At 49.0% G+C, this 18904-nt stretch overlaps 1 protein-coding gene across 1 annotated transcript in view; it reads right to left on the minus strand.

Moving 5' to 3' along the window:
• Positions 1–18904, minus strand: part of LOC104163907 (guanine nucleotide exchange factor VAV2-like) — a gene marked incomplete at its 5' end in the record, with an annotated part of 36176 nt that overhangs the window by 10160 nt on the left and 7112 nt on the right. Inside the window, 10 exon segments of the mRNA XM_009703054.1 lie at positions 1003–1135; positions 1373–1458; positions 3221–3307; positions 6053–6121; positions 6607–6702; positions 8023–8122; positions 11627–11727; positions 12351–12419; positions 13948–14046; positions 16526–16628. Coding sequence (XP_009701356.1) covers positions 1003–1135; positions 1373–1458; positions 3221–3307; positions 6053–6121; positions 6607–6702; positions 8023–8122; positions 11627–11727; positions 12351–12419; positions 13948–14046; positions 16526–16628 — 943 coding nt within the window.

Genomic DNA, 18904 nt, shown 5'->3' on the forward strand with positions numbered 1-18904 from the left:
ACAGCAGGGAAGGAGGAAGAAGAGCGCCGTGTTTCTCTAACACATCACAACTAATGATGCCTGAATCGGCTTGGCACTGCACGCTAGGGCCAAATAGGATTTTACAGTGGTAGATGAGAGAACCCAGATTTTTCTGCTCCAGCAGATCCTCCCCAGCCATTATATCTCTCCTTGACAGCAACTGACAGCCCAGGAGGAACATCTGACCTGCCCACCGCACATATGCTCTGCCTGTCTCATTACAACATTGCACAGAAAAACATGAGAGAAAATCGCGTGCTTTGCTTACCATTTTTCCATGAGACTAGAAAGCATAGGAGAGCAAAGTGGAAATATATTTCATTAAAACACAAAGCTAGCAGCATTTCTTCAGCATCCAAGTGGCAAAATTAGCTATCCTTACCCCAACTGTCACTTATCCCATCTGCACAGTACCTCTTCCCATTGCAAGTAAGTGGATTAAGCTAACGGGTCTCTGCTAAACCGATAGCTGAGAGGTTTTCCTTCACGGCTGCAGACTAAGCCTCAAACCACTGCCAAAACGATGTTCCTTCAGTGGCACCCGTGCTCCGAGTGCCGATTTTGGCAGGCTGGTTGGCAACGCTCAATGCTGCCTTTCCAGGCTCCTCCACCCTGCGACTCGTGGGATGGAGAGCATCCGGACGGACCTTCCCTCCCCGCCCCGGCGACGTTGGCTCCCTGGGGGTCCCTCGCTGCTGGCGGGCCAGAAAGCGGGGAGCAGCTTCCTCTCGCTGAACTCCAATCATCCCAGCCTCTTCAGGGCTGTTTTGCAAGGATGGAGGTCAAGGATCAAGCCCAGCCCCACATTAATAAACATTTCCCAATGCTCTGTAAGGCTGCGCTGAAAGCTGAGCATTTATTTTCCAGCTTTTTTGCAAGCTCTGTTTCTATTTTAAAAGGCTAATGGGAACGTACTACCCAAGGACTGGTCGAAACAGCTCCAAAATGCTCTCCAGCAGAGCTAATCCCTGGTCCACCTACCTTCTTAATGTCCTTGTTATTCATAGGGTCATCAGTCATCTTGTGGAAGAGCAGCTCAATAATTTCTTTCAGCTCATAATTGTATCCTTTCCTTTTGCAGACGATCACCACTTTATCAAATAAAAATAAATACCTGCCCAAAGCAAGCAAATAAACAAGCAACCCAGTCAAACATCCCATTCAAGTGGAAGTATTTGGGAAGCTCTGCAGAGCTTCCCAGCCAGCGCTGTAACCGTGCTGGAACTGCACACTGACGGTGGTTTCTGTCAGTGCAACTCTAGGCGATAACTGAATAAATGAGCACAAGGGGAATCGCCAAACGAAGGTACGTTTAGTTTGGGAAAACTTCTGAGTGTTGTTGCTCACTCACCTGTCCTGCTTGGTATGGTTGACTATGGAGCGGACCTTCAGCTCACCATCGATCTTCGGCCTCCCGAACTCCTCCAGCTTCACTTGCTGCAGAAAGCAAAGCAGGGCTGAGATCCACAACCAGGGCTGGGATGATGTTTTGGAGAGGTGGAAACCCAAACCTGTCCGGATCAGACGGTGTGCTAGGGGCATCCCCACCAGCCCTGCCTCGAGCCGCTGAAGCTCCTGGGAACAGCGTCACCCCCACCATGGGGAGCCTGCGCACGAGTACGGGAACAGGAGATCCCTGGAGCTCCAGCACCGGCATCCCAGGGCAGGGCTCAGCAGTCAAAGCATTTTTGCAAGGTTTGGGATCCAGAAAGCAAAACCCCCACAAAACAAGCTATCTTCCAGTGGTTTCTACAAAACCAGAACTAGGGCTCTTGTAATTTTGATTCCCATCCCGAACCAAGACCGGAGATTTTAAGTAGGCTGGAACCCAACCCAAGGGTTTGGTCAGTTTGTCTTTCAGCTCAAAAGCCCTTGCAAACACGGCTCGGTGCAGCACGGCAGTCGAGCCATGGGAATTCAGTCCCCTTGCACAGTTCTTACAGGAAAAAAAATATTGTGAAGCATCACCGCTGGTCAGGAAAATAAATACTTCACACAGCTGTGTGTACAGTTCGTAATTATTTCATTGCCATGCCATGTGGGCTCTGTATACATAACCCCAATTGCTCCGTAATGTCCTGCCCAGTGCAATGAAAGGAAGCCCCGGACAGAACGCGCGTGGGATTGATCTGCAGACCGGAGCGACTGCTTTGCTAACATCTCATCTCCTGCAGGTCAGATCTGCTCTCCGGCTGCTGCAAGGAGGAGAACTGCCTGCTCCATGCCCCCGTTACATTCCCATTTTTATGGAGCATGATGTCTGATTGTTCACATAGGTCAGGATTACCATGGCTGCTTCAATCAAAACCCGTGAGCCGCAACGGCCCATAGCCCACTGGAGAATTTTTGCAGGTTTCGCTTGAAAACTAAGGATTTTGTCTCCATCTGTTAAATAACCATCAATTAAAAGTGCATTGTTTTCAAATTAAGTCAAGACTTAAAGCCCCTAAACCCAGCACCCCTCCGGGAAGCCCTTGGGGTGGGCAGCCCCCAGCACCTCCCTCCATCAGCCCTTTTGAAGCATCTCAGGTGTCAGCCCCCAAATTGCATTACCCCAGCGTAAAGCGTGACTGCGGAGCAGCTGCACCCGCAGCTGACCAGCCCTCCCCTCCCACCCCCTGGCAAATGTGGGGAAAAGCTCGTTAGCTTGAAGCTCTGCCACTGAATATTAAATTAATGAGCTTGTTCGGGGCTAAAGTGAGCACAGGGTCAGCTGGTGCACAGTAATGGGACCAAGGGTTTGGTACCTCTGGAGTTTGGAGGATGAGATTCTCCTTAAAAGATCTGGTTGAGATTTTGGGGATTAGCTGCATTATTATATGTGCGTTTCTCCTCCCAATGGGCCCTGGTACGCTTTCAGTTAACCTCTGTCCTCTTAACAGCAAAAGAAAACCCAATTTAAACAGCAGACAGACAGATGATTTGGGGAATTCTTGGGTCCTCCCCTCTAATAACATGAGAAAAAGTTGGAGAAACATTTTCAGTGTAACACCACCAAGAGAAGTCACCCTCCATCACAGCCAAATCAGGTTTGGATTGTAGCAACCACTTCTGGATTGTCAGCAAAACCACTGTCAATGAAGAGGGAGTGTCTGAACACGTGAGGATCTTTCCTGGGTAGACTCAGTAGTAATTGGACAGAAAAAGCAAATATGTTAATAATAATCAAAGTTGGGAGCAAGAGGATTTTCCAACTTACCAGATTCTCTATAGAGCTCTGAAATTCACTTATTTTCTTTAAAGTCTCCTTGTCCCTCTTTACTTCATTTATGTACATGGCCAAGTCCTTAAAAGAAAAGCAAAGTGCATGTTGACTGTTCTTTCCAGATGCAGCTGGTACCGTACCACAGCAGAAGACACAGCACCCCGGCTCCCCGAAGCCGCACTCCCCTCGGGACCCGGACCAGGACTCCAGCAGCAGCCCCGACCCGGTGAGCAGAGGCTTTTTGTGCCTGAGCTGCTGCACCAGGAAGCTGCTGCAATTTTTATCATTTCCCAGAAGATGGCAATGGATGAATCCAGTGCAGCACAGCAAACCCGACCCGTGGCTTTTACCTGGCAAGAGCCCAGGCGAGCAGCCAGGCATCTCCTGCCTCTGCACCTCTGCCCCGGCAGCATCCTTCCCTCCCAGTTTTCATCACCGTAATCCCCTTCATCCCCCCAGATACGAAGCTGCGAGCCAGTTTCTGCTGTCAAAACCTCCACGTCTGTAAAATAACTGCTTTGGTCACCCGGCCGTACGTTAGCTGCGAACAGCACTTGACCTGGCTCTGCCCCGTTTGCTTCCAGCTGACCTCCCCGGGTGCTCCGGATGGCACCTCCCGAGCTGCTGAGCGCGCTGGGATGCTCCCGCTGTGTCCTTCCCTGGGCCACCTCGCGAGAGCATCCCCGTATCTCCAACACCCCTGGGCCTCCAACAGCTCCCACCACACAAAGGCTATCTTGTAAAATAAGGAGACGGTTGACGGAGCTTGTTCTGCCCTGAAAAATACCTTGCTTACCCAAATTTTGATGGGTCAAAGGGAAGGAACACTATCCCTTCCACTAAAACAACTTCTTACACCCTTTGGAGCGTATTTTCCGTGCCTGTTTGCTTCTTACCTGCTCCCTGTCCCCTTGCCCTCCACAACAGCTCTTGTCAACTTGCATTAAATCTGAACATAGGATTTTTTAAGACATCCCCTCCAGGTCAGACCTTCCTCAGCTTCCCAACATAAGAAGGGTTAATCAGAGATGATAATCACAAATCTACGTGACAATACTTGTAACATCACAAAATACCCCACTGGGCCAGTGGCAGGGATGGTTATGAAGAATGACAAAAACCAAAAGCCTTATGAAGCAGCATCCTCCATCATGCTTGAGCGTTGAGCTCAGCTCCCTCCCGCTGAGCAGGCCACCTCCTATGCAAAGGGGAAACACAATCCCAGGATCAACCGTGACTTGAAACAGCAACAGCAACGTGCAAACCTGGGCTGCGGGATTTAACTGGGAACCTGCCTTGCCCCCACCATCACCCGGGGCTTCAGTTCTGCGTACTCAGGTGGAGGCTTGGTACCTGCACCAAATACCCCCACATGCAATTTTTTGGTGCAAATCCTGTCCCTGCCTTGCGCAAACAACTACCTATGCAAAATAAAAAGGGAGGTGAATCCTTTTGGGAAAGGTAGCTCACTTCACCCCCCCCCACACGGCTCTCACCCCAGACATCTGCCGCCTACCAGCACGGCAGACAGAAAGGCTGGATTTGCAATGAAAAATATTGCTTGCAAGTTAAGCCTTGGTTTACAGATCAATTAAAACCAAACTGCACGGCTCCCTATGCCCCTGCCGAGCCCAGCACCGTCTGAATTGCACCTGTGCTCTCCTGGTGATGGGGCGATGAAAGAGAGAAACCTCATTGATGGCTTTTGGCAGCTTCCTGCAGAAAAATGCTGAGTCTGCAGTGCAGCTGGAGCGTATATCCATTTATTTATTAGCAGTGGTATTGGTGGGTGCTGTATTATGAGGCCATAAGCAGGGTTTAACAACTGTCACCAGGTTTAGTGTTCATTCGAGGCCACGGCGATGTGTTGTGCAGCAGCGGGCTGCGAACGCAACGTCCTTCAAACAACCTTAACTTTAAAGCGACCTACATATCAGCTCTAGACTTCTGGGCTTGCAGGGATAATGGCTGAAAAGGTCACCCAAGTTATGTAAGTGCTAGGAAATGCAGCGTCGCTACAAAAGCTGCCGCTCAGAGGCAGAAAACAAAGTGACCTGAGAATACGGGAGCGAGCCCAGGGATGAATCCTGCCATGCTCTCCAGAGAGAAAACCTGGAGTTAATGATCAACCTCATGTCAGATTCTGCTGACGACGGTCCCATGGTGTGAGTGTGCAGAGGGGGGACACGCGTATCCAAGTCAGAAAACATTTGGATGATTTTATTTTCTGTTGTTCATGGTTTTCCTGAGATCTTGGGGCTTTCAGCTTAAAGCTCAAAAAAAACCAACTTTAAACAAAGCAAAACTTTGATACTAGAGGTCTTCGTTTGTGGAAAGATCATTTTCCTCTTAATAAAAAAAATACTTGGGTAAAAGGATTCCCACTCAGCACCTGGATAACAGCGCGCAGGCACCGCTCCGCGCACACACACAGGCACTGGCTCCCACTTCTGCATCACTCCCCGACTTGCTGATACCTCTGGAGTTCCTCCAGATCCCTCCTAGCAAAAACAAGAGCCGAATCTGGCACGGCCTCTTTACACACAATAGTAATTAGTGAAAAGTCATAACTTGTCAACAAATACCAGCTTCCCCAGCTGGTTAAGGAGGAGGATAACAGTGATGACTACAGATCTGCTGCGAAGCAATCGCATCAAATGGCAATCAATATACACAGGCATGTCCAAAAGGAGGAGATGCTGCCTTCCCTCGGGCTGTTGGATGGTTTTTCCATCCAAGTTTTTGTTTTAGAGAAGCAGAGCGGTCCCGCACTCTGTTGCGCCTCAAGCCCAGCGCAGCCCCACCACCGCTCTCCTCCTCCCGTACCTGCATCGCCTCCAGAGCCTCCTTCAGCTGTTGCTTCTCTGGCCGGTCTGATGAATGGCTGAGCAGTTCCTGGAAAAAAAAATACAGAAAATTAAAGAATTTGGGTGTGGTAGCCAAGCTGCCTGCACTGGGCAGGCTATGACCCGTGGGTAGCAGCTGCTTGCTGCCCCGGTGGTGGCAGGGATGCCAGGGCAAGTGGTTGCAGCCGTAGGACGGGGAACAGGCCAAGCGGCTGGTGCTCGAGAGATCCGTTACACGGAGTTGACGGGAGGAATTTCACACATAATCAGATTATATGCAAGCTTATTTTATATTCATTAACGGCCTCTCGTGGCTAACAAGTGCAGAATTACCCTAGGTCACCGTACTTTAAGAGACGGCACAAATATTGTGTCGTGTTAAGTAGCTCTAGTAATTATTTCATTTGAAGGGAAAAAAAAAAAACCCAAACAACTCACTCTGCATTTGTCAATGATTCACTCTCCACTGTAAAAGATGAAAGATGCTACAGTGAGGATGGCAGCTGGAGAGAAGTGCCATGCTGAAACACTTACTTTCAACAGGAGATGATATTTCAAAACTCTTTGCATTGGAACCACCAGCAGATCTTGCAATTTGAATTTCCCATCCTGAACCTTTAGCGTGCATTCCTGTTAAAGAAATCAAAAAATCAGCAGTGAAGCAGCTGGGGGAAAACAACGGCTCTCTCACAGAAAAAGCCTCCAATGTCCCATGGCTGTTAGGTTTTGTTTCTGTACGCTCAGTTCTGATGACAAATGGCTCGTGGTCCCTGCGTGCACCCAGACGGTGCCAGGGCTCCCACCGCAGAGGTTATCGAGGAATAAAACACCGGGGCTGGACTCTAAAATACAGACATTCTCATGCGACTCAGCTACTCCAGCTTAATGAGATTCTGCTCATTAGGGGAGCACACCAACACTCTCAGACCCCAGGACACATCAAATGAAATGCATTAGCTTAACTCACCTCCTCCATGGTCTGAACTAACGCATTTTATTTGCAAGGGGCTGGGAGCAAGCACGCAGACAGTTGCTGTGGCTTCGCTGATAAGCATTAAGTCATTAAGACCAGCTAACGTGATCGCAGGAAGTTTTGCGACCGTTACCTTCGCCCAGACCCATTTAGATACGTGACCCCGCTGTGCTGGCTGAGACCCCCTGCGTGCCCCCCAGGGAAGAGGAGCAGAGCTGCCACGAGGGAGGGAGAGAAATGAAAAGCACGGGAACAACTGGATGCTACAGCCACTGGCTTGATGCAAGATCCAGAGAACACGCTTTAAAAAATTATTAAATGCAGTTTTATCCCTGAATTGGGTTGCTACTTTTGCACGGAAAATCAAAGAGTGTTTGCTGAAAATGAGATAACACGTACAGACAGCCCAGCAAATTCAGATTAGCATCAAGACCAAAGCAGGAATTAAAGCTGGGTAAAAACAGCAGCTCAAACAATGCATCCCTTCTGGGGCTCCTTTGATTTACTTAATATCTGGATCAGCCCCTATTTACACTAAGCCTTTACGCTGGGGAAGGAGGACAGGGGAGTAATCCGGGCATTCGCCTGGGGGCTTGGGTTTGCCTCTGTCCCCGATGCTGCGTGTGACCTTGGAAAGCCACGCGGCTCCTGGCTCGGGGATGCTCAGTGCCTTTGGGTCTTCCTGCACGACTTAGAGGAACTTGTCCGCAGCCAGTCCTACTCAAATAAAGTCACCTCACTTGTTTTAACTGGGATAAACTCAGGGGAGGAAGGACAGAGAGCGTGTCTGGCAGGGAGATCAGGACAAGATAACCTCCAGCTTTGCTCCATCTCTGGGCAGCACAGACTCACCCCTACATCCTTCCCCTCTCTTGCCAAATCAAACATTCCCAACACGCCATTCTCAGCAAATCCTTCCAAACCCTGTGACGAGGGGGGTGGGCAGCAGTTGGCCCCAATATCCCCTGCCCGCTCACCTCCACCTTCTGCCTGACGTCCTCCCGGTTGGCGAGGAGGTGGTTGAGCGTGTTCTGGGCATACTCCATGTGGCTGCAGTACTTGCCGTAAATCAGCAGCCTGTGGAAGGGGAAATCACAAATTTAATCAGAAACACTTGCTGGCAGTTATAACCTGTTATAAAAGATATATATACTTATACACAGCGAAAGGACAAGGCAAACAGCTATTCCCCCACATAACCGCTTAGTAAAGTATTAACACTCTTTTACAGCACGGCTTTTTAACACTTAAATCTTTTGAAGTTTCCAGAGCTGAGGCCCATGGAGGTGATTCAGCTTACGATGAGCAGAAGGGGCTGAGTGGTCAGAGGAGCCCATTTTTGGAGGTACAACAGCTCATCCCTCCACTCCCCAGTGTGATGTAGTCAATCGCTGCTTCCCAAGAGCTCTGCTTCCAGACCAGCACCATAACAAAGGGAAACCCAGCTCCGCACTGGAAGACCTTTCCTAGAGCAGGTTACAAACTGGCTCTACAAGAGGTACCTGCATCCCAGGTACAACAGCCCAAATATGAAAAGAAACAGCAAAGAGCTGGGGATCCATCCCTGCCCAAGCTGCCGGTCACTGCCCACGCTTGCTTCTCCCGGGGAGCGGCTCCGACCCCAGCGAGGGTCTGCGGATGAACTAAAACACGAGGAGAGGGCGAGTGCTGAACCCCTGCAATCCAACCCTGCGGCTCCTCGGCCGTGAATCAGCTCTTTCTCGTGATCACACCATCGCCATAATCCCCTTGATGTCTTGATTGGCACCGTGCCGTGCCGATGGCCACACGCCGGTTTCCCAGTTCTGCCGTATCAGCACCAGGGCTTGTGAAGGCAAAGCAGGGATGTGCTTCAAGACCAAACGACAACAAAAATCCATTTCCTGAGAGCATTTCCAAACGTGGCTCACTCAAGTCCAGGTATTCGTCTCCCAAAAACTCTTTGTTTCCCAAGTCACAGCTGCTCACAGCCCAAAAACGATTGCCACCACCGGGGCTGGTGTATGCCTGCCTCTGAGGGTTTCTGGATATTTCACCAAGTAAAGAAGGCGGCAAGAAACTCTTTGATTCTTGAGACATGCCCAGAATGGATGTGGGTGATAACAATTTGCACCTCATCAGAGAACAAGAGGCTTCAAATCCCCTTAAAGCCCAAGGACACATTTTGGGAAGCTCATTGCTCCTTGCAGGACGGGCCACAGGAACCTAGAGATCAAGAGAGCGGGTAATTTCGGAAAAGAAGGTTGTCACAGCCTTTGGAAACACAGTGAAGCTCTGTATGAACACCCCAGGCTATAAATTTAAACACCTGACACAAACAGAGCAGTTTTGCTCTGGATTCCCCCTTTTTCCTCCACTTCACTCATTAATCCTGCACGACAGGTTTGGGTTTCCCCCCCCTCCCTTGCCGTTAACCATATTGCTGCTGATAAGACACATACTCCATCACACGCTGCAACTCATCCATTACTTTGGGGCCTCGTCTCTTGACGGAGAAAATCCGGGAGCACCTGACCCGGTGTCGCTCCGTAAACGTGGGACTCTCAGACCCCGATGGGGAACTGAGTAAGAGAGATTTATGGCAGGCACAGGCCACGGGGAAAAAAAAAAACAGATTATTCTTCTGCCTTTACCCCTTGACAACTTCTCAACATGCACAATAATATCTACCTTGCCAGCACTTGGAGAGTTTCAAAGAGGCTTCAGGAGCATAAATTCAAACCTGCAGCTTTCAGAGAAAGAGATTTACAAACTATTTCCTTCCCCCCGCCCCCAAAAATATATATACCTGCAAAGTGGAGGAGCAATACATCATTTTGCCAGGATGTCTCTGAGGATGCGGAAGGAAGTGAGAGCTATTTGTCACAGATAAATTTAATGCAGAAAGGTCTTATGTTCAGGGACCAAGTGGGGACTCTGGAGGTCCGTGTTCCCTTCTTGGTGGGGCAACACTGTCTCGCCAGGGGAGCTCATTTTCTCCCCCTGCACCTCCATTTCCTTGCTGTAAAATGTGTTATCATCGTCTTTCCTGACATAGGAAAGGATCCTGCCTATTTAGATCAGGTTGCTCCAAACTCTTCATCCCTGAAAGCCCGGTTTTGGGGTCTTCTCCAAGCCAAAACTCCCCACAAGCAGCAGTTTCCCATGGCGCTGAGGTGCCCAAGACCCCCACGGGCTGAACGCAGTGTCAGATCTGCCATCGCCACCTCGCAGCCGTCGGTCTGGCTCCTTCACTCACCTCTGGAGAAGGCTTGTAGGTCCTTCAAAAAGTTGCTTGCAAACTCCCTTAGGAACTGGGTCACACTTGTTCACCCGCCTGCATGAAACCCACAGCTACAAGCGCTCTGCTGAGCTCTCACCAGCACATCAACAGAAGCAAACATTTATTTAAAGGCTGTCAGCCCCAAAACAAGCCTTGTGCTCCTGCACAGCCACACGGGTTTCCCTGGGGAGCAGTGCCACCTCCACGACTCCTCCCGTGTCCCTTCCCTGCTCCCTGCGTGCACGGCTCTGTCCTGGGGATGGCACCGGCATGCACGGAGCTGAGCCAGGAATTAGGAGATCAAAATCACCTAAGTGAGTTCTATAAGTATTTTTAAATTATTTGCATTCTTCTTTGGAAACTTTTTTTTTTTCATTTAAGCCAGAAAACATTGCCTTTCTAAAAGGAGGCACTGTGAACGATGGAATATCTGACCTTACGGTGTATTATTAATGCAGATGGTATTTCTGGAGTTATTGACTTCTGAATGGCATTTCTGTGTCTAGACACTGGTTTAATCATAGTGAAATAACACCCTGGCACGATTCCACAATGAATCAGGCCTTTGATTAGTATTAAGGATATTAAAGGCTTTCATTAACCTTATCTTTGTGTTCTGGAGTACTCTGCCTTGCAGCTGCCAAAACACAGAATCTATTATGTTTGCGAAAGCAACTTCTACATTTGTTCATCATGCAATAGGTGCGGGACAAGAGCAGTGCCAAATACGCGAATTTTTTTTTAAGAGTGAGCAATCACTTCGACCTAACCAGAGTAAAATCTCCCTTGCAAAGGAGTCATCCTACCACATCACAGGCCCTCAAAGCCCCGCTGCTGCTTGCAGGAGACGACAACACTAAACCTTTGAAGGCGAGTGAGGTTTTACTCCATTCCAGCTCACCATAACCGTAATGTTCCCAATCTTTATCCCCTCCGATACATCCCTGCAAACACATTGCATGTTCAGCCTGCAAAACAGCCAGTCTCATATGGGATGCTGTGAGCCCAGCAAAATTCAGGTGCAGGCATGGGCTTGCGAGAACCAGCATCCACGGGGACCACAGCGATTTCTCCAGGTGGGTCAGCGAGGAGATGTCCCAGCCTCTGCCCTGGGCGACCTGGCAGGGCTGCGGCTGGATTTGGGTGCTCAAGTGTCGGCGCCGAGTGACGTTTCGACTGCCTGAGAGCATTTAGCTGCGGAGGATACAAAACCGCTCTGCTGCGACAAGCATTTCTGTTCAAAGCTTGGAGATGGGCCCTGCAAATATTAACCCATAACTGTTAAAACCGGAGCTGCCTGAAGACTGGGTTTCCTTTACCTCTCTTTGAATTCCAGAAACACTTTTGCCAGGCTGCTTCCTCCAGACATCATAGAGACGTCGATGGCTCTCAGGAAACTGAAGTGCACTTTAATTAGGTCCTAAAACGAAGAAACAATCAGTACTTTAAACACATCCAAAGCGAGTGGGCAAACAGAGCCTAAAGAAATGCAGATTCACTACTTAATCAAGCAGTCTTTTGCTCTTTTTCTCTTTTTAGCTGTTCTTCAAATAAGTCATTCTAGTGAGATGCAGCCCTAAATGGCGAGGAGCGCAAGGGTGTAATTCCATCAGGAGGTTACACAGTGATAAATGCCCCAGGATTTCCACGTGTATTTAAGTCCCCTTTGCAGGTCTGGAGGGAGCGGAGGAGATGGGCAGGCTCCCACCCAGACCCTGGGCAAGCCAACGTAGAAATAAATCCCTTCATCACAGTGTGCCCAAACCATCACTAAGTACAGCTAAAATACTCAGCCGCAGCCCTGGAACATCCTCCGTATAAAATTGTTTTCTTACCTAGAGTTCATATAATTCTCAACTCTGAAATTGAGTGTTAAAGAATATCTCCTAAATCTGTACAAACTCCGCGGCACATGAAGGACTGAACCTCTACAGGTGAATGCACAAATCTAACGTGAAATCTGAAAGCCTCCTCTTAAGCAGGAAGAGGGCTGAGCTGCCGTCAAAAACACAAAGATTTAAGCCACGATGTCTATGCCGTTACCTCCAAATTGATAAAAATAGCTTCCATGTCTTGGGGAGTCAGTACCAGCCTCAGTGGGTTCATATAGTTCTGCAAGAGGTAAACGGAAAGGGGATTGAAATACTGGAGAGGGGTGAACAAGGGTTGGGGTTTTTTTTGTACAAGGGAGGTATTTTTCCCTGCTTCACCAGTTGCATTTACCCGGGCAGGAAGAAACCAGGTTTTAACGAATTTAAGCACTTGCAAAGGCAGAGATATGACGACGTGTTTATCAAGACCGGGCTGTGCCAGGGACCCAAGCAGGAGCCAGGGACCCTCCGTGGGCGCATCCTCCCCTGAGCTCCCCTAGGCCCCCGCAGCACTTCCAGGCGTGGGAAGGTGCAAGACCCCCACCCACGGGTGGGCGCAGACCCCTCTCCTGCCAACTCTACGGGAGGGGGATGGAAAGGCGCACAGTTTCACCACCTCGCTGCAGTCCTTGGCTGCAGTCGGGAAGAGCTCTGAAGCATCTTTTCAGCTTTTTGATTATCTCACTAGAATTTTGCCCTTGAAAAAGCACCGATGATGTGATTACATTGGAAATGCCTTTCTGAACAAATACATATTAATAGAAATGTCTACATGACTTGTAACTACAAAAAAAACCCCAAACCCCGATGCAATGCACCACAGACAGGACCCTCTACCCATAACACACCGTCAGAACCCACTAAGCCTTTGCAAGTTTTTTTAATGGATATCAACGCGATAATTTAGCTCTTCTTTTAGAGTGAACCAGAAGGGCTGTGCGGCTGTTTTCAAGGAACAAGGGTTATTTATATAAATGACATGTGCATTGGGACATTTTCATGGAAAATGGGAAATGTTATTCCATCGTGCCGTTTTCGCTCACAGCTTCTTTGTGGGAACTTTCAGCAGACAGAGGGAAATAATTGCAAAAGGGGAGGAAACAAAAGCGTTAGGGTGATTAGAAATGGCAGCTTGATTTTCACCATTGTTCTTCATCCCTGCTGCTTTCCTCAGAGCAGAAACCACCGCCAGGCTCCAGCCGTATCCACGACTCCGCTATCTTGCTGAGGTGTTCATTTTTATTTTTATTTAAAAGAAAGGCACAACAATAATTTACCAAAACCAATTAAAACCCGTGAATTTAAGCAGCAAAATGTTACTTTTAATCCAATTAGTTTCAATGACAAGTCAGCACAGCTTCAGCGCTTTTGAAAAACACCCACAATAAAGAAATTATTCCGTAGCAATCAAAGTGATAAGATATCTGCAAATACGGCTCTTATCGGCGAGACCGGCCTGGCTGAGCGAGGAGCGGGAGCCTCTCACCCTGGAGTAGGGGGGACACAGCAGGATGGTTTTCAGCCTATTTCCAATATGCAGCAATCAGAAAAATTATGCTGTTGGGCTCCTACAGTTACAGGCTGCACATTTGTGCTTGTCAGTACGGGTTTTCTCGATCCCCCTTCTCTCCAATTTTACATGTGAATGCATCGATCCTGCCTCATCACATCTGCCAGCTCTCGCAGCGAGAACCAATACAGCAAGATTAACGCAAGATCAAGTGATGATGTGGAAGGTGATGGTATAGAAAAGATGGCTCAGTTCTTACCTTTTCTATATCTTCAAGTGTTTTGTAGTATTTGGCCTCAGTTTCTTGGATTTCTAGCAAACAGCAGTTTCTTTTGTCATCTTCTGTCATTCCCATTTTCTAGAAAAAGGAAAAACAACACACGGTGAGATGTTCTCAGGAGTGGCCCAGCAACCTGCTCATGCAGAGCGGAGCTCCCGTTCAGCCTTCAGCGATGGCAAACTCAGAACCAGCACAAGTTTGGAAAGTCAGGAGAGCACTGTTACTGGTTTATGCTAAAGGAAACTATTTTTAACCAAAAAAATTAGGAAGGAACCCTGGCTGTACTATTCAATATGTTTCAACATGGCAAGCATTACATTTTTTTGCATTTATTATAGTCACACCACCAAAGACTATCAGCTAAGGAAGAACAAATAAGAGATAAATACGGGTTTCCCCCCCCCCCCTTTTTTTTTTTTTGCTTAAGATGAAACTCACAACAGAGCCTAAGTGGGTCATAAATAACATATAATAACAAATAACGTACATGTAAGTCTAACACGTTAGACTAAGACAAATCCCCTGCCAGGGCTACCAGTTCTCATGATTTTAGGTCAAGCCTGGTACTCCATGCTTTTCTCAAAGCCCCAGCTCCTGGAGTCACTTCTCTTGCTCTCACATCTGTCAAGCGGAGCCGAAAACCCATGTCGGGAGGTGGTGCACTGGTCAGGGCGGTCTCTGAACTTGGGAGGTGAGTCAGCGATGGGGTTTTAATGATCACGTACAGGAACGGACACCCTCTGTACATCCCCTTGTAACTCACAGCTCAGATCTATCAGCTGGATGGAAACCAGGATTTTAATCAAAGCATCTTACCTGCATGTATCTAATCTGAAGCATGCAGAAATACAAGAAACCAATTAGCATTACACACACGCAATTGCAACAAAACTTAAAAAAAAAATCCAATATTTGGACAGATATGTGGGTGGTTATATTAAAAATAGACTCTTTTGCTCAGGGAAGGGAAGGAAAGGGAGTCAAAGTTATCGACTCCATCACTGCTCAGCGGTGTCCAAGAAAACTTAAAACATTGCGGAGGGGACAGTGAAAAATTGCCAATTCTGCTGACCCTAATCCTGCACTACCTGGCTGCGGGGCACCCACACGGTGGGAGCTTTCCCCCGTTTTTGCCTTTTATGCAAGAAATTCCTACTAAAACCTTCCCAAGGGGCAGCTCTTGGGCCAACTGCCTTCTGCAACTGATGGCAACGTGGTAAAAACACTGGTGGCCAACGAGCTGTGCTGACTTCGGCATTGCTACCGGTGTCTGTTAACCGCTCCAAGCACTTTGGCAGGATCAGTGGGAATATTTTGTGCCCGATTCCTTGATCCAGGCAGGTTTTTGGTGCACAGGGAGCTCCTCAGGCTGCAGACAAGGCCTGAAGGGATGAAACACCTCAACCACCATCATCGTGGTCTTTGTACCACTTGCAGCCAAGGTCGGGAGAGGTGAGAAATTGGAGAGCGGGCATCACCGCCGCAAAGCTCGGCTCATTTGCCAGGCTCCATGGGGTGAAGCCCTGTCTTCCCAGCCTCCCAGCACCTCATCTGGCACAGCCACCCGCCCTGCTCCGGGGATTTAATTGATCAGTGAACTTGTCCATTGATCCTGTTTTGTTATGGGGAGGTATGCGCTGTTTGCAGCTCGGAGACAGTAATTAGAGTCTGAACAAAGCCTGGGGGCAGCAAATATCAGAGGGAGGGGGAAAATTTGGAAGGTCACCCTTCAGTGGAAAGGTCCCTTCCAGCTCTGCATCAGCAGAAGCCTGGGTAGCCCATCTCCTCGGCGCTGGGGACACAGGTAGTGAGGGTGGTTGTGAGCACCTTTGGGAAGATGCAAGGGCCACCAGCACCTTCCTGGCTCCTCCATGGTATCGGCACCGGAGCCCTTGGAGTTGATGCAAGTCCCTCCATGAGGCTGTGCATGCCACACACTCAGGTTTCCCCATCATCAAAAGGTTTTTAGAGGTAATGAATGGGGTCGGCTGCTTGTCCCTAAAGCCACATAGGTCCCTGCTGTCCTAGAAAGCTCCACTGTGAACACCGACCTGCTCAGAGACGCCCAGGCAGGAGCAGCAACAGGCACAAACAAGCGCTGGATCCTCAACGCTCAGATCTGTCAGCGCTCGCCCCGATCTAAAAATACCCATAGCAGACACGGCACATCTGGCTGATGGAGCAGGCAGAGCCGCTGCGCTCCCCCCTCCCCAGAAGGGGCTGAAGCGACACACGCTGCCCTGGCGCAGCAGTAAATTGCTATTTTTAGCTTATCTTTTAGGGCTTATTAGCTCTCCCTTTCCCTTCCTCCTCCCCAAACTCCTTCAGATGACAGGATGGGCAGGGAAACTCCTCGGAGAACCCTCTCTCAGCCAGCACCATCCCAGCTCGGTTTATTTTTACCGCTCGCAAGGCAGCTCGGTTTTGAGAAGCGACATGAAGCGATTCACTTCTCTGCAGCATCCCCCGTCATTGGCGGGTACTTATTTATTTAATTGAATCCTCTCCCTTCCCCTCCCATCAAGGCGTAGCTTTAAAAATGCATATAAATTGTTACCATGGGCTGCTGAACTTCCACTCTGATGATATCTTCATAGATATCATCACCTTCATCTTCACAGGGGACGCAGTCATAAATATCCTCCCCCAGATCATGTTCGCTGGAACGAGAAGGAGAGCGATTTAGTGACAATAAAGAGGGTACGTTCACTGTCACTTGATCAGGCAAACCCACAACTGCTCTCGCACCAAGGAGGGAGGATAACCACGAGAATAAGAAAATCCTCCTGGCCCATAGCATCGACACGTTCAGTCCACGTTCCCTGCTTGCATTAGAAGTCTCTCTTTTTCCCGGATCAGTACCCGCTGCACATCTCTTTCCGCTCGCTGGAGGCTGGAAAAGACGAAACGCTGCTTGACACGAGCGGGGATGGCAGCCAAGAAGCCGCTCCGAGACCGGTGCCAAGCACGCCTGCGATGCCCACTCCACCACGCTCCGCCAGCTCTGCCCCTGCAGAGATTTTGCTCGGCGCTAATCGGCTCGGCCGAGACGGACTCGCCGGCCAACCGTCCCAGCGGGACCATCTGAGCCGCCACATGCGACCAGGTCCAGCTCCACCTGCCTCCGAAGATGCCCAGAGCCTCCTCTTCACCTCCTGCCTCTCCTCTTTAGAGCAAGGAGCAGCTCTTCTGTCAGTGACTTTATCTATACTATTCTTAGAGAATAAATTTTTATGGGTTGCATTTCTGGTATGTTTAAGGCACCGCACTCATTTTTGGTCTGCTTTTGCTTTTTTCCACGAAAAGGCTTCCTTCACACCAAAGAAACCGTCTCCCATTCCCCCGTTAGGGCTGCAAACTGCCATAGGAGCCCATGTCTGTTCAAAGCAATAAGCAGATACTAAATAATCACCTGATGGCCCCATGCAGTAGGCAGATGTGTCCCAGCCCTGCCTCGTCACAGGGGGAAGCATGATGGGGCTGAGCGGGGACCCGCAGCAACGCCTGGACCAGTCCTAACCCAGCTCCCACCTCCAGCAACGGCCCCGTGTTCCACATCCAAGTTTAAAAGTTCTGTATCCAGTTTCTCTGGGCAATGCACCGACTCATAGAGCACAATCCCTGCCCTGACGGGCAACTGTGTGATTTTTAATCTAACGTTTCCCAGAGGAGGGGAAGACTCTCCCGATCACCATAAGGCAATCTTGCCAGACGCTCAGCAACGTGATGCTCAGCCCCAGTGGTGAGCAGAGCTCAGTAATAATATTTACATCAGAGAGAAATTAAACAGCAAAGAAGTCGTATTTTCAGAACTGGCCACATCACTTAGGAGATGCCCCTGCAAGCACAGGCTTTAAAGGCATCACCAAGACATAGTGCCCAACTTGTATTTAAAGGTGATGGTGTTAGGTACTTAATTGTCATCTGAGCCCCAGGGGCTCCTAAGTCTTAGAACACTTCTGGAAATTCAACCCATAATAAATACCAATTAACAATAATAATTTTAGTGCTTAGATCTACAGGTGCTGATTGCTAACGGCTCCCACTGAAGTCAACCCCATGGGATCAGGACAGTGTGAAACGCTGGAATATCAAACAACATTCGCATGTTTTACGAGCTCTCTTTCAACACGGGTATTAATTACATACCGATATATTTAGGCATAAAACTGTGCTCAAACTGTAACACTCGACACCTCTATATTATATAGCATGCAGCACCAGAGCATATCTATTTCCAAAACTGGGCTTTATTTCTTTTCTAAATACAGTTCTTTATATTTTTAAAAACAGATTTATTTAATAAAAGTTTAGGGATTTTAAAATAAATACACTGGCACGATACATCTGTCCCATTCTTCCAGAGTGATGCATTGCAGCTGCCATAATAATGCCCACTAATAGCTGGTGATCCATCTTCCCCTTCCCAAGCGTTGCCGTCACCGTTATTATCTGTACCAATATTTATATTCTCAGTTCTGCTCCTTATCCAGAGCAAGTAACTCCCGGTTCCTGATTAATCTTCCCTTCCCGCCCGCACCTCTCTGATTGCTGGCTGTCTCTCCATACATCATTTCCCTGGCTCGAGGGTCATTAGGAAACGTACGGTTGGGTTCACGTCACGAGCACGAGCCCGGCTGGGTACGATATGACCACGGCGAGTGCCGTGGTGATGCTGTTGCCAAAACAGAGCCTGCTTTGCGTGACGGCTGCTCATCACCAGCCGCGAGAGTGCTCAGCAACTGCTTTGGGCTATGTGCAGAAGGAGAAGACAGCATCTTGAGGTGTCCCCTGGAAGCCCCACATCCCAACCATCATCTGGACCTTCTCTCCTGCACTCAAGCACAACCAGGGGCCACACGTCCAAGCCTCAGACCCCAGCCTTGCCCACCCCAGCCTGCTGCTGACCTCCTTTCCCCCACCCCCCTCTACGAGA

This window comes from Cariama cristata, unplaced genomic scaffold, assembly GCF_000690535.1.
Source record: "Cariama cristata isolate BGI_N322 unplaced genomic scaffold, ASM69053v1 scaffold21786, whole genome shotgun sequence".
Lineage (NCBI taxonomy): Eukaryota > Metazoa > Chordata > Aves > Cariamiformes > Cariamidae > Cariama > Cariama cristata.